This window comes from Borostomias antarcticus (genome assembly GCF_949987555.1).
Source record: "Borostomias antarcticus genome assembly, chromosome: 18".
NCBI lineage: Eukaryota > Metazoa > Chordata > Actinopteri > Stomiiformes > Stomiidae > Borostomias > Borostomias antarcticus.
This window is the reverse complement of record NC_140251.1, coordinates 24,068,638-24,094,810: the sequence shown is the minus strand read 5'-3', so window position 1 is coordinate 24,094,810 and position 26,173 is coordinate 24,068,638. Positions and strand designations below refer to the sequence as shown.

Below are 26,173 nucleotides of genomic sequence, written 5' to 3'. Positions count from 1 at the left end.
TGACAAGCCCAATTATCCACTGCTTGGTGGCCTATTTTGCATGGATGGGCCCAAATTGAGTGGAAGCAAAGCGCTGTTTTTTTTTGTTCAAAGGGCATCCACTAACAAGATGATAGAACTGATGTCCATTGATCCAAGACAAAATGAAAATATTGATATTGCTAAATTATGAATTCAACAATTTGAATTTTATAGAAACTTGATATGATGCTACATGAACAGTATCTGCAGGCATGTGCTAAATAATTTCAGAATGCCAATGGTTTGGATGCAAGGACAACAAATGTTCTTGTAGCAACTCTTGTAGTACGAGAGAAACAAGATGTTCCACACTTCAATGCAGCTTTGTGACCTCGCTTCTTAACAATCAGAGTACCCATCCATTAGGACTTAGGATATCAGAGCTTTAAGATAAAAGTTATGTAAATGAAAACATTTCCATCAGAAAATGTCATGCCCTTGAAATATTGAGAAAGGGAAGCTATTAAAGTTGAATGTGCAACACATGAAAAGGTATACAAGAAGTGAACCTCTTAAAAACATGAACATTATTTTTGGACCCCATTTTGAATGCAGTTATAGCCTTGCGTTCTGCAGTCTCTTGCACACTATCACAATTACAAAGTCAAAGAGACCTTCAAATTGACCATCTTCCCTTTAATTTTTATACAAATACAAAAAGGTGACTTCAGTCTTTCAGGGAAAGGTGCAGATAATATAATTTGAGAAATAGCTATTTAAAATACAAATATATGGGTTCTATAGTTTCTGTTCATTTAGACTTTGTTCATTTTGACTATTGTGTGAAATGACAGAATTTCATAAGAAACATCGAACTTACATTTCAATATTGTAGGCTAATCTACTGTTAATGGTGTTCAAACTGTGATAATGGTGACATCTAATCAGCAAAATAAAGAAAATGAAAGTTTTCTAAATATTTAATAATAATATCCTTTGTCTCTTAAATATGCTATTTCTAGGAGCCGCACACTAAATACAGCAGTTTGGTTGATCTCAAATTCTTACTAAGTCATTCTGAATCCCATGTAATTTCTGGAACAGTAAAATACAGTAGGTGGTGAGCAGTAAAATCTAAATACAGTATAAACCATACAGTGGCAGGTATTGTTCTGAATTAATTGAATGGTATGTTTTAGATGAGGTGGTAATGGAATACAGTATAAACCATACAAATGCCCTGGTGATTGGCACAGCTACAGTATTTGTTTTTCTGAGTGCTAGCTGTTCACGCAGGCTAGTCATACGTCTACCGGTGCTGTCTATTACAGTGGGTTTACTCATAACTACATTGGGCACAGCTGTGGCATAATGTGTTCAATATGACCTAATATTAAGCTCAGCTGTTAAAAAGACAAAACTTGCTTTGAAGACTTTAGTGAAAAACAAGTAGTGTATATAAATCTGCATTTGGACTGAAGTTCCTGTTTATGTACAGTGAATTACCATGAGTGCATTTATTCCAAATGGGCCTCTATCATCTTTATACTGTGTTAGAAGAGAGGACAATGCAGATGAAACAGAGGATGTACAGTATATGTCTGTTTGTCTCAATTAGTTCTAAATGCAGTATACCACAATGCCTCTTTTTCAATAGCCATTCTCAACTACCTTTCTTTCCTTGTGTCATTTCTGTCATTGACAGTAAATTGAGCAGATTATTTGAGATCTGTGTCAAGCGTTTTACAATCTGCGCTGATGCATGAGGAAGCTGCTGCTACTCCTGTAGTGTGCTCTTGGAGGTGATACGCAGGCCTTCCTCCTTCAGCCTCTTCAGAGCTGGGCCGTAGATGTCCTTCGTCATCGGCACCACCAAACCTTTCTTAGTGATTTCACCTGGAGAGAGAAAATATTTACTATAATAATAATTTCAGTATCTTTACTGCCCCAGATTGTTAACTGTGCAGGAAAACACTGTAAAAAAGCATTTCCATGTCAACGTAATAAATATTACAAGCAGACAACATTTCTCTGTAGTACACATGTAAGAAATGTAAAGAAATGAAAGATGTAAACCGTTACTACTCATGTACTAGATCTATGTTTTTAATGAATACATAATTAGGCAGGATTTGAACGTGTCAGAAGGTTAACCCCGTCCCTTCCGGTACTGACCGTCCAGCACCATGCGAGCAGCGATGGCGGCGGGGTAGCCCACTGTCTTGGCCATGGCAGAGTAGCCGTGGGGTTCTCCGTAGACCACCAGGCTGATGTGCTTGGTCTCCAGCTCCCCAGTAGGGTGGCGCAGGCCAACGTCGTTCCTCATGATGATCATGTCCCGTTCTCCTTTATCTGGGAGGATGGAGGGGAGAACAGACAGCAGGACTATCTTACTGTCCTACAGGACCACTCACTCTGTTTAGCTGGATCTGTGGCGCGCCGATCTGATGAGAAACAGAGACAAGGCTCTCTTACCAAAGGAGAGTCTGGCCTCCAGATGCGTGGCCAGGGCTGCCAGCACGCTCTCTGCATGGGGGACGGCTTTCTGGCTCAGCATCCCAAACCTGCCAACACCAACAGTCACCAACCAAACTCACAACATATGCACAATATTATTTCATCCCAAAATACTCTGAAATGTTATGCATCATTAAATTAGATTCGCTGAGCAAGTGAAGACGGTGTGTGGGTGTTCCTGTGTTCGTGTTCCTGTTAGGGAGGGTTACAGGTTTTAAATTTGAGTCCTGGGGAGGGACATACAAGTTCAAATCGATTAAAAGAAAAGTTTTTTCGGCTTTTCAGAATTCAGCAAGCTGTTTTGTATGACCCGGTGTAGGCTATCGTTTCTCTTTGGCTGTCCTATCAGTCCATCAAGGAGGGTCAAAGAAAACCGAATTCCTGTCAAAGGGAGGGTCATTCATTTTATTTCTGAGCACTCTTAAATAAATAAGTGACCCCCTCTCATAAATGTTGCTTAGCTAACTTTATGCTCTCTATCGCTGTCCTGTTTAGCTAGCTAACATAACAAAGGAGTATCGCTAACTAACATTAGCGTAAAATCAGATGTTTTTGTCCTCTCGCTCCGAAGTCAGATGAACATGGACCTTTTGTAAATGGACACTAGCTGTTTTAAAAGCCATAAGATAAAAGACATAAGATGGGACAATGGTCTAATTCCAGAAATCGCCCAACCCTAAATACCCTTTGAGGGTGTCCATCCTGAAATCGTCCTTGCCGATGCGGTCGTACACAGCTTCATCAAATGCATCGTCAGAGAGGGATGGGGAGAGGCCGGTTTGTTTACAGAGGAGATCTCTCTGTTTCACAAACACACCAGAGAAAGGTTCAGAAAAAGACACAAAAAGTGAATGTAGCCCGTCAGCCTAAAGCATACTTAATATCTGTTCTTTTAGCGGCTTTTCCTGGCTGCTCCCTAATATTTTATATCAAAACTGCTAAAAAACAAAACATGCATGAATAAAGTGTTCTGGCTCCTTTCCTTACCCAGGAGACAGGGGATGATGTGTGATCCAGCATGGGGCAGGGGTCTGTGTTGATCAGGCCCAGCCTTACAAAGCCACTCATTGCCTTAGAGAAACCCTGTGTGACAAGAAAGCAGGCAGCATTTCAACACCATGTAGGTCTCTTCTCAAACACAGGTGCTGAGAGCAATCTGATGTGGAGACAGGTGTGTGATAATGTGAAGAAAAAACATGTTTTTTTCCCAACCAAAGATTCCTCTGAGAAAGGTTCTGAATTGCTGTGGTTTTCTAGAATTTTACACTTTTTACTTACTTACCTAGACAGAGTTTAGAGCTCTGGGAGTAAAAAATTATTAAATAAATAAGAAGTACATATGTACAATGAAAAAAAACTTGAAAACATTTCATATATTTATATTCATGAAGAAAATATCACGTTTCCACGCCATAACCACAAAGGAACATGCATCATAGGTGGGGGACATGTTCACTTACATCTGCTTGTTCTACTGATGTTTATTCATTATGTGTATGCTTTACATGTACATTATCGATTATCATGATAAATTCATGAACAATACAACACTACAAAACATTCCTATCCGATAGCCTGCTTTAACAAATTCAGGTTTTGAGGTCAGTGAGCCCACCTTATAGCGGAGTGTTCCTCTGATGAGTGTGTGAGCAGACTGGATGCCGTAGGGCTCAGCGTACTTGGTGCTGTCACGGTTGGGGAAGCCCTCCAGATTGAAGCCGGGTAGGAAGTCCATGGGAGCTGCGGAGTCCATCAGAGCTCCCCCCTCAGGGATGCTGACCACCTGAGCAGCAGTGAGAGGCCAGGGTGTCCATTACAAACCAGGGGAAATCCTTTCACAAGTAGCTATTGAACCTTATTTTGAATAGATTTACAAGGGCAGTTATTTCCTCAAAAGGAAACAGTACTCTACACTTTAAAGGTGCTAGTAGAAGTGACTGGCATGGAAGAATATGACCATCAAGGCTAGGCAATTGTATATGTTTTAAATGAAGAATATGTTAAAAATTGAGCAAGCACATGTGCAGCGAGACATTGTGAGACAGCTGGATATGGAGTTGGCAGTACCTTGTTGTCCTTGAGGAAGATTGCGGGGCTGATGGTATTGAGGAGGACTCCATAAGGGCTCCAGCTGAACTTGTAGCGCAGGGGATTGTCTGAGCATTCAGGAGCTGGGAGACCGCCACAGAACGAACTATAGGACTCCACCTGAACACATACAGACCATTTCCCTCAATACAGGGTGGAGAAAAGAACAATCTGGGCACACATGGTATATTAATCTGCTGGGTCCTCAATCACAACGGCTGCCAGGGAAACTGATAGACCACCACTTGTCTTGTTGACATACATTCAAACAACTGTTATGAGCGTGAGCACATGCACACATTTCTCACTCACAGTGCAGCCTTCAGCCTTGGCTTGGTCAATACACTCCATGGCCAACATGTGGTCGATGCCAGGGTCCAGACCCATCTCGTTAACTATGGTGATGCCTGCCTCCTCTGCACTAGAGCGAAACAAAAAACACAAACACAATCAACCACGGTTGCATGAGACAACGATGATCATCTGACTGGCACCTCAATACACAACCTCCTACACAATAAAGACTAGGACCTATCCTACACAATAAATACGACCGTAGGACCTATACAATAAAGACTAGGACCTATCCTACACAAAGACTAGGACCTACACATAAAGACAACGACAACCTACACAGTAAAGGCTAGGACCTATCCTATACAATAAAGACTAGGACATAACCTACTGTACACAATGAAGGCTAGGACCTACCCTACACAATAAAGACTAGGACATAACATACACACTAATTACTAGGACCTAGCCTACACAATAAAGACTAGGACATATCCTACACAATAAAGACTAAGACCTATCCTACACAATAAAGACTATCCTGCACAATAAAGACTAGGACCTATCCTACATAATAAAGACTAGGACCTATCCTACACAAGAAAGACTAGGACATAACATACACACTAAATACTAGGACCTAGCCTACACAATAAAGACTAGGACATATCCTACACAATAAAGACTAAGACCTATCCTACACAATAAAGACTATCCTGCACAATAAAGACTAGGACCTATCCTACATAATAAAGACTAGGACCTATCCTACACAAGAAAGACTAGGACCTATGCTACACAATAAAGACTAGGACCTACACAAATACTAGGACCTACAGTATGCTACACAATACAGAGGAAGCCTCTGTATCTATCTGTATCTCTGTCTTCATCTCTCTATCTGTATCTCGGTCTGTGGCTGTATTCCAAACGGTAGGGCTCTATCCTTCGAACGGAGAATAATCGGGGCCATGCCCCCCGCCACTATATTGAAGGGCGTTCCAATTCAAAGGGTACAAAAGAACTCCCTTCAAAGTGCCCTTAGTAACAGTCGTTTTCGAAGTGAACAAGCGGTCATCACTTTTGTTCCCTTTGCCCCCACACTTCTTTGCGACGTCTCCGGTCAATCATTTATCAACAAATATGATGGATGTTGAGGCGACAATAGTTTGGCAACATAGCTTAGTTACATTTGGCAGATATCTTAGTAATTAGTCATAATTGAACTAGCCATCGGTGCGATGTGTGTGGTATTTATTCAGTTTGACGAGTTTAGGATGTAGCTAGCTAACTAGCATTAGCTCAAGTTGGCCCAGCTGCTGGTTAGTGATGACAGATGGAAGCCCAGCCCAGCTGATAACCCTGTCGCGGGAGGGGAGGTGCATCAGTCGGCTGTGATCCTTGACAGTACCAGCTTATGTTATGTCTGAATACAATCCAACAGCTAATTCCCAATAAAGAATCCCTCCCCTGTACAAGCTTCTCACCCAGGGTTGCAAAATTCTGGGAATATTCAATGTTGGAATCTTTCCACGGGATTTAACAGGAATGTATGGGAATTAATAGGAATAAAGTGGGAATTTTGGGGTTATTTATATCAACTGTAGTTATCTTGTCATAAACAAACATACATATAAACATTTTGTTTTGTCATAAGCAGACATGCAGGCAAACATTCCTAAAACAAATTTTAAAAATTAAAATTTTTGCTTAATCTATTTGTGAGTATAACACACAAACATACTACAGCCCTCTTAGTGTGCAATTAACATTGCATGTGATGGATGAATGCACAGTAAAGGGTTGAAATTCAACAGAATTTGCATTAAATCAGTTTTTTTTAACCAAGATAATGTTGCAAGATCTAGAATTGCATTTTATGTTTTTTCCCGCAAATACAGTATATTTAAGTTCCCTATTATAGGGGTGCCTGGTGATGTAGTGGTCTAATGCATCGTGTTCCAGTGCAGCTGCCCACTGGGAACCGGTAGTCTCGCCAGATCTGAGTGTGACCGGATCCCAGAGGGACACAAGTTTCTACAACTTGATTGAAGTCCACCTGTGGTAAATTCAATTGGTTGGACCTGATTTGCAAATGCACACATCTGTTTATATAAGCTGCCAGTTGAGTGTATGTCAGAGCACACACCAAGCCATGAAGTCAAAGAATTGTCTGCACACCTCCAAAACAGGATTGGATCGAGGCACAGATCTGGGATAGGATACAAAAAAGTGTCTGCAGCATTGAAGGTTCCAACGAGCACCGTGGTCTCCATCATTCGTACATGTACATCTCTATGGAGATGGGAGAACGTTCCAGAAGGAGAACAATCTCTGCAGGACTCCACCAATCAGGCCTTTATGGTAGAGTGGCCAGACGGAAGCCACTCCTCAGTAAAAGGCACATGACAGCCCACTTGGAGTTTGCCAAAAGGCACCTAAAGGACTCTCAGACCATGAGAAACAAAATGCTCTGGTATGATGAAACCAAGAATGAACTCTTTGACCTGGATGTCAAGCATAATATCTGGAGGAAACCCGACATCGCTCATCACCTGGACAATACCATCCCTACAGTGAAGCATGGTGGTGGTGGCAGCATCATCCTGTGTGGGTGTTTTTCAGTGGCAGGAACTGGGAGACTAGATAGGATCGAGTGAAAGATGGATGCAGCAATGTACAGAGAAATCATTGATGAAAACCTGGTCCAGGGTGCTTTGGACCTCAGACTGGGGTGAAAGTTGACCATCCAGCAGGACAACGACCCTAAGCACACAGCCAAGATAAAGGACAGTCTGTGAATGTCCTTGAGTGGCCCAGCCAGAGCCCAGACTTGAACCCGATTGAACATCTCTGGAGAGATCAGAAAATGGCTGTGCACCGACGCTCCCTATCCAACCTGATGGAGTTTGAGAGGATCTACAAAGAAGAATGGGAGAAACGGACCCAAAATAGGTTTGCCAAGCTTGTAGCATCATACTGAAGAAGACTTGAGCTTGTTACTTGCTGCTGCTACAAGTATTGAATAAAGGGCACATGCGATATGAGTGTTTTATTTTCAACTAGAAAGGGTGCTCAGAGAGCACAGGCCTCCGCACATTAATGCATTTTGTTGGTGTAACTCAGTTGAAATGGTTAAAAATCACACCTCAGTTTATATGTAATAGCTTACCACAGGATTCAGGCTAAGGTAATTTTTTCCTAATAGTGAATGAGAATCAGATATTATTTTGTTTTACATGGATAGAAAGTTTAGTTTGCTCGAACAGCAAATCTATTTTTTATTTAAATTGATCTAACCCTACTGTATCTATCTAAAGCTCATTTGACTCATTGTAATGAATAGAAAGGCCTGTTTTTTTAAATAATAAAAGAAAAAGTTTTAAAAACCGTATACTTTATTTGTATGTATACAGTATTTATGTGACAGGTGGACACTAGGACCCAGCCCACCCCAGTGCTGGTTAGGTGAGGGTAGTGGCCTACCTGTCACATGGGCGGCTGTAGCTCAGTTGGTAGAGCGGGTCGTTCAGTGATCGAAGGGTTGGCGGTTCGAATCCCAGCTCCGACTGTCCACATGTCGAAGTGTCCTTGAGCAAGACACCTAACCCCAAATTGCTCCCAATGAGCAGGTTAGCACCTTGCATGGCAGCTACCGCCATTGGTGTGTGAATGTGTGTGTGAATGGGTGAATGAGAGGCCATTGTAAAGCGCTTTGAGTGCCGCTAAGGTGGAAAAGCGCTAAATAAGTGCAGTCCATTTATATGAGAGTAAATTTTCTCGGTTCGTGTCCCATTGCAGGGTTTTTCCTGCAGAGGATTTTTTGGCGCCGCCCAATGAGATTTTAGCCAGAGGCAAAGGAAAATCACCAGTGCCAAAATGCTAAAAAAATGAGAATAAAAATAGCAATTCTAAATGCTCTCCAAATGTGTTTTATTATTCACTTCCTTTTATTGATTTTAAGCATAACAACAAACAACAACAGAATACCCCCCCCCCCTCCCCAGGAGACTGGCTATCCTCCACAATTACAGAAATAAAATAGTTGCTGACAATGGCAATATTGCTACTTGTGGTACATATAGCAAAAAAAGACAAATGATGGACAAGGTCCCATTCTGTAGTCAAGTAAATAAATACAAGTAAAACTGGGGCTGCGAGCAGCAGTGAGCCGGCCCTCGCACCCCACGCGTGTCGCGGGCCCTAATAATAATCCTTACAATTTCAATAGGGCCTCGCACCGCCAGTGCTCGGGCCCTAATAATTCTTACAATTTCAATAGGGCCTCGCACCGCCAGTGCTCGGGCCCTAATAATTCTTACAATTTCAATAGGGCCTCGCACCGCCAGTGCTCGGGCCCTAATAAATGAAAATGTCGGTGACCGCAGTTCTTCAAATTTAGTAGGGGTTCAAGTAAAGGTACGATACAGACACTAAGTTTCAGTCCTTGGAATGTAAACATTATTGCAATAATCCATGAATGGTTGCCACACTACTGAATTCCCTACTCGGTCCCTGAGTGGCGTATCTAAGCTTTTCCAGCTTCAAGTGGGCCGTTACCTCGTCAACCCAGCGGCTGTGCAGTGGGGGGGGGGGGGGGATGGATTTCCAGTTACACAAGATAATACGTCTTGCTAAAAAAGACGAGAAAGCTAAACATTGGGTTTGGGCTTGAGAGAGAGACCAAGGTCCATTTGAGCCACACCAAACATTGCTAAACTCGGTTCTGGGTCTATGGTCTTGTTGCATATGTTTAGGCCGCCAAAAAGGCATTTGTTTGGGGAGAAGAAGTAAAGGTAGAAGGAGAATAATAATTCTTACAATTTCAATACGGCCTCGCACTGCACCGCCAGTGCTCGGGCCCTAATTGGGGGCCAAGCAGCACAGCTGCTGCAGCACCCATTGTGTTTGTACGTTTTCTTCTTTATTTATTCTGCCATGTGAGTCTATGGCAGCCTATACAACCCTATGGTAAAAAGTTGTGAAAATTGGCAAACTCATTCGGGACAGTGCCCTGACCCTCCTCACCAAGTCTCATGTCCACACCTCACCCTTTTTAGCGCCACCAACGTGTCAAAGTTGGAGGTGCATTTATGCATCCAATTTTCAAACTTCCAAGTCCAATTTTCAAACTTCAGGTGTCCTTCAATTCCTTGGCTCAAGCCGGATTCAATGCACTATATGATGTCATTGTGGCCATCTAGGATTCTCCGCCATTTTGAAGGATGTGCAAAACCCTTAAAATGCATCTCCTCCTAGGAACTTTCACCAATCTGCACGAAAATCGGTGGATGTCATCTATACACCAATGTCTACAAAAGATTTACAGGGATTTTTGATTATCCATTGCGTTCGCTCGTGACAGCCAATCAAAATTGGCAGAAAAGCTGCAAAATAGGAACTGGGGTCATCTCAGTAATGTTTTAATCTATCAAAACCACATTTGGCCCACTCATCCAGGACACACCCATGACATCTGTCACCAAATCTCATGTTGACATCTCGTGCACTCTAGCGCCACCAGCGTGTCAAAGTTGGAGTTGCGTTTATGGAAGTAACTTTTGAACTGTATGTCCAATCTTCAAAATTATGGTAGCAATGGATTCCCTGACTCATGCTGAGTTCAAAACACCCCATGGTTTCATTATTACTTAATTGTTTTGATTGCAATATGCAAGGAACACTTTTTGTCTTCTGCACAATTTCACCAGTTTCAGAGTGGTGAAAGGCTCATTTTGGAAAAAGTCACATTTTCTAAACTGCCATCCCTCTTTTAATTCTCACAGCTCATACAGTCGTTCACACGACTCTTGGGGTTCATAAAATCAAAAACGCTAAGCTCTCCGATGTATATTTTTCACTCTGTTACAGTTCAAATGATGACTCCCCCCCTCCATTGAAATCAATGGAGCCACGCTCTAGAAAATCTCTCTTCGCTCTCGAATCTCTCACTGTTTCTAACTCTTCACCTTTCCTACACTTCTGAAGACCGAAGGACATATTATACATGGAAATGTTTGCGTGATTGTCTGGATTCTGAAGAAGTAAATAGTTGAGCTATGCTATGTATACTTTTCGCTGTGTGCCAATTTAAACAACGACACCCCCCCCCCTCTCACTCTACCAAGAGGAAGCAAAAGCTGACATTATCCACTCAAATCTGCGAATCACTTTCGCAAGATCCGTCTTGGCACAGTGGGTAGCGCGTCAGTCTCGCAAGCAGCAAGTTCAGGGTTCGATTCCCGTTCAACAAAAAGGCATTCTTATAATTATTGTAATTATGCTGCTGTGGAAGTCAATGGCAGAAAACAGAATTGTTGTCGGTCGCTGCTGCCAGTTAAAGTTGTGAAATTTGGCTCACAGACCAGGGACTCTTGTGCCTCTTGTTTAGAGTAAGTAATATGTGTGTATTACAAATATTTGCCATGTGGGGGAGGAATTGCATCTTTGAGTATCTTGTAGGCCTCCTGGCACGCTTAAAATCACTGCAACAGTCTATTTACACAATGTTTCCAAGGAAAAAACGTAGGCTAAACGCGCGTAGAATACAGATGCTCCTAACTGACCCAACATTCCATTCAATACAAATGGGAAATTAAAACTGAAACCATACCGAACTGAACGCGATCATAAGCGCACCAGTACGGGTACAGTAGCCTACGGATCGGTATTTATATGGAAAATAGGTTCATGTGGACTTGCCATCCTGTCAATAGAGAAAGACTACAAGGACATCATAGGATTCATAGCCGACTTTGCGGCAAGGAAAGCAGGGAGGAAAATGCTGGCCTGATTATTCTCGTCATATGGTGAGTAACATTTTACGTCCATAATAATGTGTTTAATGCATAACTTAATGTGGGTGTGACTGCTTTAAAAATCCTAACTATAAACATGGTTGTAGGCTACGCTAATCTAAATACTCATCTTCATTATCGTGAGTGCAGCGTCACAACAGTGGTTGCGCAGGTGCTTATTTTTTTTATATGCGACTAAAAAAAGACATGCGTGCTGAGTTCATGTTGCGTCGCAGGTATAGTGCATTATAGTAGGCCTCACGTTTTCGACTTCGCCTCAGGCCTCGCATATCTCCAAGACGGCCCTGTCGATTCAGCTCTTGCTGCATCTTACAGTACAGTACATCATATTCATGGGTTTTGTTGTAGAGACGATTACCCAGACAAGCACATACAGTAGAGACAATCACATAGACAAACTCATACAGTAAAGACAATCACATAGACAATTGCATACAGTAGAGAAAATCAGACGGAAGCACATACAGTAGACAATCACAGACATACAGTACAGCAGAGAACATCACATACAATAGAGACAATTACATAGACACAAGCACATACAGTACAGACAATCACATATAGTACAATAATGCGCTCCTCTTGTGTAAAATGCAGCAGACGGAACTTGGTTGCGTATTGTTTGCCATGTTCATGGCCGTGTCCAAATAGTCAAAGTGGGTAAAGGAAATGCAGTGAGTGGGTGTAGACTTCTGTGGAGTAGGGGAAGGTTTTGAAGATTCAATGGAGTCTAGTTTGTCTGAATGGGAAGGTAATGTTGGCATTGTGCAGAGAGAGAGTTGGTGTGTCCAATTACAATTAATGTTCTGTGAATGTTATGCAGAAGGGAGTTTTGTTTTTTTACAGAGATGTGCAGATATTTGAACCAGTGTGATCACTGTGACTATGCTAGATCATTGAAACTGCTTGTACTCTCTATTTGAACCAGTGTGATCACTGTGACTAGTCTAGATCATTGAAACTGCTACTCTCTATTTCAACCAGTGTGATCACTGTGACTATGCTAGATCGTTGAAACTGCTTGTACTCTCTATATTTCAACCAGTGTGATCACTGAGTATGCTAGATTGTTAAAACTGGGGAGGCCATTCCTTGCACTGGTAGAGCCAATCCTCGAAGACACACCCTAGTTAGTGGCAAAGGCAATCGTTTCTGCAGAGGCCGGCCAGATTCCAGTTCAAGTGAAGAACACTGGCCAGACTCCTGTTTACCTTCATTGCTATCAGAAGGTAGGCCGTCTTTCGCTGGTGCAGCAAGAAATTCCACTCTAGGCTCCCATTTTGTAGTGTTCACTGACAACAACATTCTCGCAAACTTACAGGAGGTGAACCTGAGAAGCTTGGAGCAACAGTGGGCAGCCAGACTCTACAACTACAACTTCAACATCAAGTTCCAGCCTGACAAAACCAATGTTAATGCTGATGCCCTATCTCGTGTACCTGTGGTTGGAGGAGAGGATGGTGAAGAGGAGGAGATCCTGGCCCTGAAGACTTTTCTCACCGGGGTGGAAAACCCATGCCCAGAAATGCTTAACTCTCCTGTCCAAGTTCACCTAGAAGAAGTGCAGCTGGGCCGAACCCCCTGGAGAATGGAAGGACGCCCAGCAAAAAGATGACATGATTCACCACATGCTGTTATCCTTGCAGACAGGGAAACCGCCCAGTGCAACAGAAAGGATCGCCCTGCAACGTGACACTCAGCAGATCCTCAAGGAGAGGAAGAGGCTGACTCTGAGGGAGGGAGTCTTGCATCAGTGTGTGAGGGACCCCAACACCGCAAACTCCATCTTTCAGCTGGTCCTCCCTACAGTCTGGAAAGAGGTGTGGCAGAATTTCCACGAACGGGCTGGCCACACGGGTGTGGGAAAGACTTTAGCTCTCATCTGCTGCCCATGAGTGTTGAGTATGACCAGCCTACTTTTATTATAACGTTTGCTGTGTTTACAAAGTTTGCAGTGTAGTTGCAGTCCGACAAACATATCTCTAAAGCCTTCAAAACATCAGTCGTATTTGCTTCATCTTTCGCGTGGTCAGCTTTCGCGTGTCTCTTGGAGCTATACCCAACATCCAACAGGAAGTCATCCATTTTGCTCTTAATGTGCCATTTCCATGCCTCGTACATTAACGAACTCCTCCTACAGATTTCATCCTATCAACTTCATATTCGGCAGCTTCATCTTAAGTCTTTGTGATCAAAAGTTATCAAAAAAAATTAGTTTTCCCCAAACACCCTTGCCGTGGCACCCCCCAAATGTTGACATTTCGCCATAAAACAGGAAGTCCTCATAACTCCTCCACACATTATCCAATTTGTCAGATATTTCTCACGCTTCATGAAGGTTCTGTCCTGAACACATCTATGTGTCAGTACTGCATAATTCTTATAGCGCCACCTATTGGTGAAACAGGAAGTCCTCAAAACTCCTACATACATTATCCGATTTGCACCAAATTGCTGACGCTTCATGAAGGTCGCATTCTGAACACATCTATGCGTCGGTATTGAGTCACACTTACAGCGCCACCTACTGGTGAAACAGGAAGTACTCATAACTCCTACATACGTTATCCGATTTACTCCAAATTGCTCATGCTTGATGAAGGTCGCATCTTGAACACATCTTTCAGTCAGTATTGCATCACACCTACAGCGCCACCTACTGGTGAAACAGGAAGTCCTCATAACTCCTACATACATTATCCGATTTACCCCAAATTGCTCACGCTTGATGAAGGTCGCGTCCTGAACACATCTGTAGGCCAGTATTGAGTCATACTTATAGCGTCGCCTACAGGTCAAGCAGGAAGTCATCATAACTTACATGCATTGTCCGATTTACACAACATTTCTCACGTTTCATCAAGGTACCGTCCTGGACACATCTATGCGTCGGTATTGAGTCACGCTTAGAGCGCCACCTATTGGTGACAGGAAGTTTCTCTCAGTACTGGACACCGAAATAGCACACCCTTTAACGGCGCCGCACACCCTTTAACGGCGCTCACTGCTGCTCGCAGCCCTATTTTGAATTGAGTCACGCTGTGTCTAACACAAATGGAGGTTGTATGTATCCTAGCCACTGCTGCATTCCAATTTTCATCTGAAATCCTCCCACCAAAATCCTCTTCCCATTTTAATTTGAGGTGGTCCAGGGAGGGCGAACCCACCAACAGGAAGACGTCGTAAATATAGGATCTGGAGCTCCGCTCAGAAGGGCCTTCATGAATACAGTCCTCCAACCAACTGACAGGGGGCTGAGAGAGGAATGTTTAAAAATTATTCCTGACCAAATCTCTAACTTGGAGGTATCTAAAGAACTGAGACTGCGGGATGCCAACTTCCCTGACCAGCTGGTCAAAACACATGAAGACATCGTCCTTGAACAGGTCCCTTACTCTGCACAGGCCCTTCCTGGACCACTTTTGGAATGTTGTGTCTAACATTGAGGGTGCAAATAGTGACAATTACAAGTGAGTGGCACACAGGAAAAAGCTTGTCTCAGCCCAAAGTGGGTTCTACACTGTGACCAAATCTTCAAAGTGTTTTTACTAACTAGGTTTCCTGCCGATTTCAAGTTAATTGGTAGCAGAGCGCAAACTAAGGATCCCAAATTAACAGGGCTGTTAAGGCTCCTTTCCATGTTCGCCCACTCCAGACCGCTCTGATCCTTTGGCATAGAGATCCAGAAAGCCAACTTATGTTGTTAGCTGCCCAGTAGTAAAAAATAAGATTAGAAAGAAAGATTGGTATTGTTTGGAATAAAAATAAAAATCTAGGCATAATCGACAATCAAGTTTATTCTCCCTGCTAGGGATATGGGCAGAGCACTCCACTGCTTGAGGTCCAATTTGGCTTTGTCTAGGGCAGGCTTAAAATTATATTAAAGAGGTCACCAAACTTTTTAGTAACTGTTACTCCAAGATATGTGAAGTTGTCGCTGGCCACTGTAAATGGGTACAATTCGAATTACATTAATCTTGCTTGTTCATTAACAGGGAAGAGTAGGCTCTTGGCAGGGTTTACCTTATAGCCAGATATCGCCCCGAAGTCTGATATAATGCCCATTACTGCTGGAATAGAGACCTCAGGGGCGGACAAACACAATAAAAGGACATCCGCGTACAGTGCCAGTTTGTGTACCCGCTCTCCTCTTTTTATGCCATGTACATGATCAGCCCCTCATATTGTGGCCGCCAGGGGCTCAATGGCAAGGTCAAACAAGAGTGGGGAGAGTGGGCACCCCTGTCTAGTTCGTCTGTGTAGGTGAAACTGCTGCGACAATATATTATTGGTGTGGACAGCTGCCTGGGGTGCTGCGTATAATAGTTTTATCCATGAACAGAAGGAGGCACCAAATCCAAATGTTTCTAATACTTTAAATAAATATTAATATTCTATCCTACCAAATGCTTTATGTGCGTCTAAAGTAATCAGGACCTCCCCTGTAGTCGCTGGTTTGGGAGAATAAATAATATTGTACAAACGCCGCAGGTTGCCATTATAGTTCTCGACCAGAAATAAATCCAGATTGGTCTGGATGGACTATTTTATGAGCAACTGTATCCAGTCTTGTGGCTAACACCTTTGCTAATATTTTATAGTCGACCCCCAAAAGACTTATTGGACGGTAACTTTAGCATTTTGAAGGATATTTGCCTTTCTTAGGAATGACCGAGATCATTGCCTCCGTCATTGTGGCGGACAGGGAGCCTCGCTGTAGTGCCTCCGTAAACACATCACACAGAGCTTAGCCGCAAATAATTTATAAAATTCGATGGGGAGTCCGTCAGGGCCGGGGGCCTTACCACTCTTCATTTTACTAATCCATCCAACCATCTTCATCCGCTTATCCGGGGTCGGGTCGCGGAGGCAGCAGCTCCAGCAGGGGGCCCCAGACATCCCTTTCCCTAGCAGCATCAACCAGCTCTGCCTGGGGAATCTTTAGCCGCTCACAGGCCAGTGCGGAGATGTAGTCCCGCCACCTAGTCCTGGGTCTACCCCGCGGCCTCCTCCCAGCCGGACACGCCTGGAACACCTCCCTAGGGAGGCGCCCAGGAGGCATCCTCACTAGATGCCCGAACCACCTCAACTGACTCCTTTCGACGCAAAGGAGCAGCCGCTCTACTCCGAGTCACTCCCGGATGACTGAACTTCTCACCCGATCTCTCAGGGAGACCCCAGCCACCCTCCGGAGAAAACTCATTTCGGCCGCTTGTATCCGTGATCTCGTTCTTTCGGTCATGACCCATCCTTTATGACCATAGGTGAGGGTGGGGACGAAGATAGACCGGTAGATCGAGAGCTTTGCCTTTTGGCTCAGCTCTCTTTTCGTCACAACAGTGCGGTAAAGCGACTGCAGAACCGCACCAGCTGCTCCGATTCTCCGGCCAAACTCCCTCTCCATGGTTCCCTCACTCGTGAACAAGACCCCCAGATACTTGAACTCCTTCACTTGGGGTAAGGACTCATTTCCTACTCGGAGCGGACAGGCCACTGGTTTCCTGCTGAGAACCATGGCCTCAGATTTAGAAGTGCTTATTCTCATCCCAGCCGCTTCACACTCAGTTGCGAACCTATCCAGAGAGTGCTGGAGGTCGCAGGCAGCTGATGCCATCAGGACCACATCATCTGCAAAAAGCAGCGACGTGATCCCCAGCTCACCGAACTGCAAACCCACCTCCCCACGGCTACGCCTCGATATCCTGTCCATGAAAATCACAAACAGGATTGGCTACAAAGCGCAGCCCTGGCGGAGGCCAACCCCCACCGGAAAGGAAGACGACTTACTGCCGAGGACCCGGACACAGCTCTCGCTCTGGGTGTACAGGGATTGGATGGCCCCAGGTAGGGACCCCCTCACCCCATACTCCCGCATTACCCTCCACAAGACCTCTCGAGGGACCCGGTCGTAAGCCTTCTCCAAGTCCACAAAACACATGTAGACAGGTTGGGCAAACTCCCAAGCCCCCTCCAATATCCTTGCGAGAGTGAAGAGCTGGTCGGTAGTTCCACTGCCTGGACGAAATCCGCATTGTTCCTCTTCAATCTGAGGTTCGACTATCGGTCGGACCCTCCTTTCCAGCACCTTGGAGTAAACTTTCCCTGGGAGGCTGAGTAATGTGATGCCTCTATAGTTCGCACACACCCTCTGGTCCCCTTTTTTGAATATTGGGACCACCACCCCAGTCTGCCACTCCTTCGGCACTGACCCAGACTTCCACGCAATGTTACAGAGGCGTGTCAACCAAGACAGCCCCACTACACCCAGCGCCTTCAGCATTTCTGGACGGATCTCATCAGTCCCTGGGGCTCTGCCACTGTGGAGTTGTTTGACTACCTCAGTGACCTCCTCCAAGGAAATTGACGACCCCCCATCATCTTCCGGCTCTGCCTCGATCGTAGAGGGTGGATTAGTCGGGTTCAGGAGTTCCTCAAAGTGCTCCTTCCAACGCTCAACAACCTCCTCAGTTGAGGTCAGCAGTGTCCCCTCCTTGCTGTATACAGCTTGGATGGTCCCCCGCTTTCCCTTCCTGAGGTGTCTGATGGTCTTCCAGAAACACTTTGGTGCCGACCGAAAGTCCTTCTCCATGGTTTCTCCGAACTCCTCCCACACCCGCTGCTTTGCCTTGGTCACGGCCGAAGCCGCAGCCCTCCGGGCCAGTCGATACCCTGCAACTGCTTCTGGGGTCTCCCAAGCTAACATATCCCGGAAGGCCTCCTTCTTCAGTCGGACGGCTTCCCTGACCACCGCTGTCCACCACAGTGTCCGAGGGTTACCGCCCCTTGAGGTACCTATGGCCCTCAGGCCACAGCTGCCAGACGCAGATTTACTAATCGCTGTTTGTATTTCCTTCTCTGAAATAGGCTTATCCAGTTGTCCACTATCCCTAATCTCCAAGGTCGGCAGTGTAACTTTTTCTAAAAACTGATCAACCTGTCCCAGCATCTGCGGCCTCCGATGGTATAGTTCCTCTTTTTTTTTTTACTGATTGTTGATCTCTCAAATAGTCGTACGAATAGTCGTAGTGCCATCCCCGGTTTGGATCTCCGAAATATATGCCTCAGCTTTGGTCTGTCTTAGCTGGTGAGACAGTAACCTGTGAGCGCGCTCACCAGATTCGTAGTACTTAGATCGAGATTTTACGTGTAATCCCTCCGCCCTGTCAGTAGACAGAACATCAAATTCCGTTTGCCATCTCACCCTTTCCTTGTATAGGTCTGCTGTGGATGTCACTGCATGCTCCTTATCTAGGTCGCCAATTAATGCAGATAATTCATCCAGGCGCTGCGCCTTCCTTCTGTTCATGCCAGCCACATACGAAATAACCTGCCCTCTAAGGTAGGCCTTCATGGTTTCCCATAGATTACTTTTAGTGGTGTCTGGTGTATCGTTAGTTTCCAAAAAATAATCAATTTGAATAGATAAAAATGAGACAAGCTCCTCATTGGAGAGCAGGAGATGATTCATCCTCCATGTGCGTCTGGTAGACACATTATCCGGAAAACTAAGAAACAGCACTACTGCACTATGATCTGAAATTACTATTTCACCAAAATCAGAGGAATTAACTAGAGGTAGGTGTCTCTTATCCAACAGGAAGATATCTATCCTTGAATAAGATTGTTGTGCAGGTGAAAAAAATGTGTACAACCTAGGTTTTTGAGCCTCCAGGGATCTATTAACCCATAGGTCTGGAGAAAGGAGTTGATATATTGTGCCGAATTGGACATGGTTCTATTAGTAGAGCTCGAGCGGTCCAGAGTGGGGTGTAAAACACAATTAAAATCGCCTCCCAGTATCAGCTGATGGTCACTCAATCCCGGAAACAGATTAAAAAGTCCCCTAAAGAAATCCACATTGTCCCAATTTGGTGCGTATTCGCCAAAATAACAGGTAAATTAAACAATTTTCCTTGCACCACCACAAATCGGCCATTTTTATCTGATATGACTTTAGAATTGATAAAATGGACATTTCTATGTATAAGTATGGCAGTACCTTGGCTTTTCACATTAAAATTTGAATGAAAGATTAGCTGAAATCCACCCCTTTTAAGCCTACTAAGGTCACAATTTCTCAAATGTGTCTCTTGTAAATACACCACTTCAGTTTTCAGTTTCTTGAGATATAGGAAAATCTTATTCCGCTTTATCGGGTGATTGGCACCTCTCACATTCCAGCTGGCAAAGACGGTCTCTGGTCTATTAACTATACCTGACATAAGATATTATGTGTCATATTAATCACTGCCGTACCAGATCCTAAAGATAAAAACGTAAAGAAGTTGCTCATAAATCCAACAAAAAAATATTGCACATTGCCGTAAATCAGATAAGAGAATGGATAGTCACAGAGGCATGCGATTCCAAGGAATTGAACATTTAACTACCGGTTCTCAACGGGAACCGGTTCTCAATTCCCATCCCTACTAGCATTAGCTTTGTCTTCGGTGCCTGGCTTCTTCTGGGTCCTGCCCATTATTCTTCTCTTAGGGTTAAGATTAACTGTAAATGTTTCACCAACAAGTGTGATTCTAAACAGATACTTTGCCGTTACATATATGGCGGTGGGATCGGTTAAAAGCAATTAAGTTTGCAGTTTAGATAAGGAGCTCAGTAGGACTCGCATGTTCTCGCCGGAACCAGAACCCTCCAAATGTGTTTTATAGCTTTTTTCAAGTGCAGCCCATTCCTCTTTCTTGCAATGTCCATGGTTTGGACCACTAGTTATCGAGATATCTTCTTCGTCGTAGTGTGGGTACGTTGTTACGTCCTCTCCCCCCAAGGCTCGGGGCCAAGGGGCTATCCTTTTACCACCCCAAGCCTGGGTGAGGGGTCACCCGGGCTATATATCCAGGCACACCTCCAGGAGCCATGTCACAGTTTCGTCATCCACAACTGTCAGGCCATGCATTCCATTGGGTGTCCGATATATTGTACCGTCCTGGATGACATGGTCTGCAGTTTGTTCCTCGGCGCTACACTCGCATGCCGCACAGGACACCAAGCCCCAGCTGTGCATCGATGAGCTGAAGCGATTAAGCCTCACCCACGCCGGTCTGGGTAAGTCCATCTCCGGGATAAAATCACAGAGTCTGGAGGTGTTTGCCTCACACTCCGCAAGCCAGGTGTGGTCCGCCCATCCTGCCTCGCTGATAAGATCTCGGCATTGCTGCAGGAGATCCCGTGCAGCAGGCACAAAAGGGTGTCTGACTTGAGACGCCGGCGAGGCTCTGCTGTTACAGTGAGCCTGTCGTGGAGCAGATGGTTAGGCTCCACGGCCCAGCAAGCGAGACGTGCTGTGGTTCCTGTGCAGCGGAGGCCAGCGGGCTGGATGCCTGCGAGGATGGGAAGGTTGTCCACAGGAGTGGGACGCAGGCATCCCATCATGATGCGCAAGGCTTTGTTAATAGGCGGGTCAATGAGGTGGGTGTGACGCTGCGGCACCAAACCGGTGCGCAGTATTCACTGGTCGAGTAGACCAAGTCTAGGGCTGCCGTACGCAGTGTTTTTGCCCCGGTGCCCCAGCCTGATCGGACCAGTCACCTCATCAACGCCACATGAGCTGTAAACTTCTTGCGCAGTGACTCGAGATGTCGGCGGAACGTGAGCAACCTGTCCAATGTCATGCCGAGATAGGTTGGTTCGGCACTGCATGGCAGGAGTGTTCCATCGATGTGCACTCGGAGCTCATGTTTGGCTTCCTTGTTGCTAAGGTGTTAGGCCGCTGACACCGTCTTTGCCTCGCTGAGCTTCAATCTCCATTTCCGGAGGTATGCCGCTAGTGTCTGCTGTCTGGCTCAGTGTCTCCTCCATGGCCTGCCAGTCCCCAGCTGAGTACACCAGCGTAAGGTCGTCTGCGTAGATGTTATAAAGGAGGGGGGCCAGGACAGATCCCTGGGGGATGCTGTTCTTAAGGCATCACAACCTGCTTCACTGTCCTCTACCGGTGGTGAGGGTGAAGCTGCAGTTTTGGACAAGCTCCAGGATCATGCAGTATCTTATCCATTTTGTGTCATGTCAGGAGATTTCCTGCGATTGTGAAACGTCAGCTCAGTCAGAACGACAGCAAAGAATATAGGCCTGTATATGCTGGTAGGCTACTTGGCATAAAAACTGAGGTTCCCCCCCAAAATTGTGTGTGCATCACCCCCCAAAGACCCATTCTGAGACAGGAAAAACCCTGCCATTGTTGCCAGAATTTTGTTTACACATTACTGATTATTGAACATTATATTAGTGAATATATATATATTTAGACACGTTTATCCACAATACAAAAAAAGGAAAAAAGCATACATTTTTGATGTGACCAAACATTTTGTTTGCTTTAACACTAAAATTAAAAAGAACACACTTAGTGAAACATGACACTCAAGGAGAAAAACCTCAGCCCCTATGTGCAGGTAGCATAGCATGCATATTACAGGGTTCCTACAGGTTTCTTCAAGTTAAATTCAAGTCTTTTTAAAGACCACTTATATCAACATTTAATACCTATTTCACGGCCTATTTCACAGCCCTACTGGCAAAGAAATATGAAATCCCAGAATTTTAGAATGTTTATTTATTCAAACAGACACTATAGCAGTCCACAGAACTCTTGTGTGTGTCTCTCTGTGTGTGTTTAGGGTGAGGGGGTGTCACCTCATTGCAGCGTAGGCCTGAGGAGACTGGCAATCCTGTACTACGAAAGAGGACTACGGGGTTAGCGCGATAACTTCAGGTTCAAGCCTGGTTTATCCGTACTACGAAGGTGGTTCACTTTTCACTGTGCTATATCGCCATGGTAACTTATGCTGCCGAGCTAACCTGCTCTGGGGCAGGTTAAGTTCCAGATTATGGATCAAAACGTATGAAGCACTGCCCGCTGACAGATCAATTCACTTGGAAAAAGGCATAATGAATGTTAAGATTCTATATGGAACTTCAAACACTTTTTACAAACCAACAAAAACCTCTTTGGATTTCCCCGATATATGAAAAATTGCAGAATGACAGCTGCTTGAGCCATATTCTGCCTTGTGCATTTACAGTCATAGACTGTAGGCTATGCACTCACTTGCGTTTTATTAGCCTACCTGCAGTTTCGTGTAGGCTGTGGGTAATGCGGAGAACCAAGTAAAATTATTTTAAGTTAAGTTATTTTAAAATTATCTTTAATGTTGATTTATTAGACTAGCCTCCCATTCCTATGAACAAAGAGAAGGCTACATTTTAATTGAATTGTGATAGCACCAATGCCTGACAATCAATGACGTTATAGGCCTACTGAAATAGGCTACTTTTTCCCTGTAGGCTTATAGTCTACTTCTCCACCTCGAGCTTCACTTTTTACATCGTAATAGCCTGTTCTATCTCTAGTTCCTCTTGTATAGAGACTTGAAATTGTCTACTCCAACCTGAAACTATTAAAAACTATAGCCTACATTTGCTTTATTTAAGCGTTCCCTGCCAGTCTAGGGGTTGCAGCTGAAAGAATAAGATATATTGATACAATTGCTTTACACACCATAAGAATAGGCATAGCCCAATGATCTAGCCTACTGTTCATGTGGAGGATAATGATAAAACGTAGCCAGTATTTTTCCAGATTTCCTTCCTGCCTTTGGCAGTAGCGACTGTGTTGCACCTATAGTTCATATTTCTATATTATTGCTCCTCTTGTGTAAAATGCGGTGGACAGAACTTGGTTATGCATATTATTTGCCTTGTCCATGGCCGTGTCCGAATACCCATACTAAGTTATGCGATTAGTCATTTCGAGCAAATACCTCCCCTTTTACCGTGACCGCGCTCATAGCTAGATTGCACCAGCTGGGTAGACTTAACGAGTTGATAGCCACCGTCGTAGTAGGCTACCGTTTATCTGTGATTGCGGTTGTCCGGTTTACTCGAGCGAACTAGCAAAAAGTTATCCTGGATATGTTGAACGAGCTTCGTAGTATGGGGCCCTGGTTTCTACAGCATCTATTAGGCTCCTGCTGCTTCTCTAACCAGCTAGGAGGAGCTGCTGCTGTAGTAGGAGCTGCTGTAAGGTTAGTAGGCGCACTAGCAGCTAAGGTTTCATAAATGTTCTCTTCCACCGGCTTCAACCAAGTAGCGAACAAACTTTTCTCCAGCCACGTTTTATTAAACGTACACTTCCCCATACCAATTCCCAATGTAACATGAATAAACTATCCAAATTTCCTTTTGCCTGGCGTCTTTCTTTTCGTTTCGGCATCTCCGTTCTGGGCTTTTGGTGAACTCTGAGGTGGTCTGTTAGCAAGTGTTCCAACGAGTTCCAACTCAATGACGTGTTCTGAGAATTTTTCACCGGGGCTGCGTTGCGTTCATGATTATTGATTCTGATTGATTTATTTGGTCAAATCATCGCTGTTGACAGGTGAAACTCGTTACGAGAAATGCGATATGGAGTACAAGTTACCTACAGCACAACTTTTTAAGACCCATCAAATCAAAATTCAAGACTTTTTCAAGTCTTTTTAAGGTATTATATCCAAATTCATAAATTCAAGACTTTTAAGACTTTTTAAGGCACCGCAGGAACCCTGTTATTATGATTTATATGTAATACCACAGGATCCAGGCTAAGAAAATTTTACTTTTCCTCATAGTGTTTATCTGATTTGTTTCTCATTAATCAGACATGATTTTGTTTTACATGCATAGAAATATAAGATAATATTGGCTGCTTAAACAGCGAATAAATAAATCTGATATCTAAAGCCGAACCCGGGACACAAACCGGGTCAATCTACACATCACTAGAGCAATGAGATGGATTACCGCTCGGCCATGGGCAGTACGGTAAACTTTGCAGGAGAAGTAGGGATAAAGTGAAGGGAGTTGGTCCAACTATGGCATATGTTTTCTTTTCATTTGTGTATCCGCCAAGTGATTCTGATCCGCACCAAAATTGAATGAGATTTTGTTTTACATGCATAGAAACATAAGGATATTAGTTGCTTAAACAGCAAATAAATAAAGTTGATATCTAAGATGATATCTAAAGCTGACTTGACTCCTCATTGTAACGAAGAGCCAATGTTCTCTCAAGAAAAACTTCATCTTCGGGGCGGGAACCCTGGACGAAAATTAATTAACTGACTTATGGACATATTCACTTAGATTTTACCTAAAGATAACTGCCATGTGTCACATTCAACCACTCCCCTATCCCTTTTACCGCTCGGCCACTGGGCAGTAAACCTGCCAGAACATGTAAGGATGAAGTGAAGGGATATTGTCATTATGGGGTATTGTGTATAGAATTCTGAGGGGGAAAAATAATTGAATCCATTTTGGAATAAGGCTTAAGCAGCAAAATGTGGAAAAAGGGAAGGGATATTAATACTTTCCGCATGCACGGTAGTCTATAGAAACAAGTAAATTCTCTAAATTTTGAGTCACTGCTCCGAATTTAGCTAAAGCTCACAAAATACATTTTCCAATGATCTTTCTGCAGCCCTGTTGCAGTGTTACCTCTGTTGGAGCTCCCTCATGGCAGGGCTCAGGTAGCTTGCAGTCACCATGTTCACCTTCCTCTTGATGCAGTGTTTGGCGATCACTGGGTGATACCCATAGGGTAGCAGGCTGCAGGTACAAGAGACATCAGATATGAAACAAAGTATGAAAACATGTATTTAATAGGCCTTGCACACACACTTATTTGAGGGCTAGCGTTCTAGGTGGATGGAATCGGGGGGGGTCTTGCTTGTACCTGATGACCAAGTCGTGCTCTTTGACGAGAGATTCCAGATGTCCCTCTTGACTGGTGACATCCAGCATGACAGGGATGGTGTTGGGATATTTGCCTGCCAGTTCAACTGCCTGGTTCAACAACACAGATGCTACAACAAAGAGGCACAGACAACAACGGTGAGGTGACAGAGAAACAGCAGCAGGAAGCACTGAATGTGAAGTGTAAGATGATGTCACCTGCATGTGAATGCAGAGGGCTTGCCTCAGTATCCTACCAGTAAAATAAAGGTTCATAAAACTGTAAAAATTAGTACAAAATTAATTTATAGACATTAAGTAATTCACTGTACACAAGGGGATTAGCACTGAATGAGGCACTGTACTTGCTCATGATTTGAGGAGTTGCCTTACCGACAGTCACTTGTGTCCCTGGGTCTCGGGTGAGATACTCGATGACGGGGCCTGACACGTAGCCTGAGCCCAGGAGCAGAACTCTCTTCATCCCTGCCTTCTTCAGGATCTGGGCCTCCTCCCTGTAGAGACCATCCATGGCACCATAATGACCACAGTATTACAGTAGGGATGGGTTAAAAAAATCAATTGAATCGATTAATCGGTCACCCGGGCTATATATCCAGGCAAACTTCCATGAGCCATGTCACAGTTTCGTCATCCACAACCGTCAGGCCATGCATTCCATTGGGTGTCCGGTATATCGGACAGTCCTGGATGACATGGAATGGGTTCTAAGTTGGCCCATGCTACACCCCTCCACGAGTTTTGTGAAA

General features: G+C 44.3%; 1 protein-coding gene across 2 annotated transcripts in view; it reads right to left on the bottom strand.

Annotated features, from left to right (window-relative positions):
- Window positions 1-632: 632 nt before the first annotated feature.
- aass (aminoadipate-semialdehyde synthase) overlaps window positions 633-26,173 on the bottom strand; it is a 67,845-nt gene continuing 42,304 nt past the window's right edge. For both annotated transcript variants that reach the window (XM_084452730.1, XM_084452731.1), the window contains exons 14-24: window positions 25,797-25,918; window positions 25,405-25,534; window positions 25,167-25,277; window positions 4,879-4,987; window positions 4,546-4,686; window positions 4,094-4,261; window positions 3,466-3,561; window positions 3,163-3,278; window positions 2,437-2,525; window positions 2,137-2,313; window positions 633-1,857 (exon numbers count right to left, since the gene is read on the bottom strand). In XM_084452730.1, coding sequence (XP_084308856.1) covers window positions 1,739-1,857; window positions 2,137-2,313; window positions 2,437-2,525; window positions 3,163-3,278; window positions 3,466-3,561; window positions 4,094-4,261; window positions 4,546-4,686; window positions 4,879-4,987; window positions 25,167-25,277; window positions 25,405-25,534; window positions 25,797-25,918 — 1,378 coding nt within the window. In that variant the 3' untranslated portion in view covers window positions 633-1,738. The remainder of the gene's footprint in view (window positions 1,858-2,136; window positions 2,314-2,436; window positions 2,526-3,162; window positions 3,279-3,465; window positions 3,562-4,093; window positions 4,262-4,545; window positions 4,687-4,878; window positions 4,988-25,166; window positions 25,278-25,404; window positions 25,535-25,796; window positions 25,919-26,173) is intronic.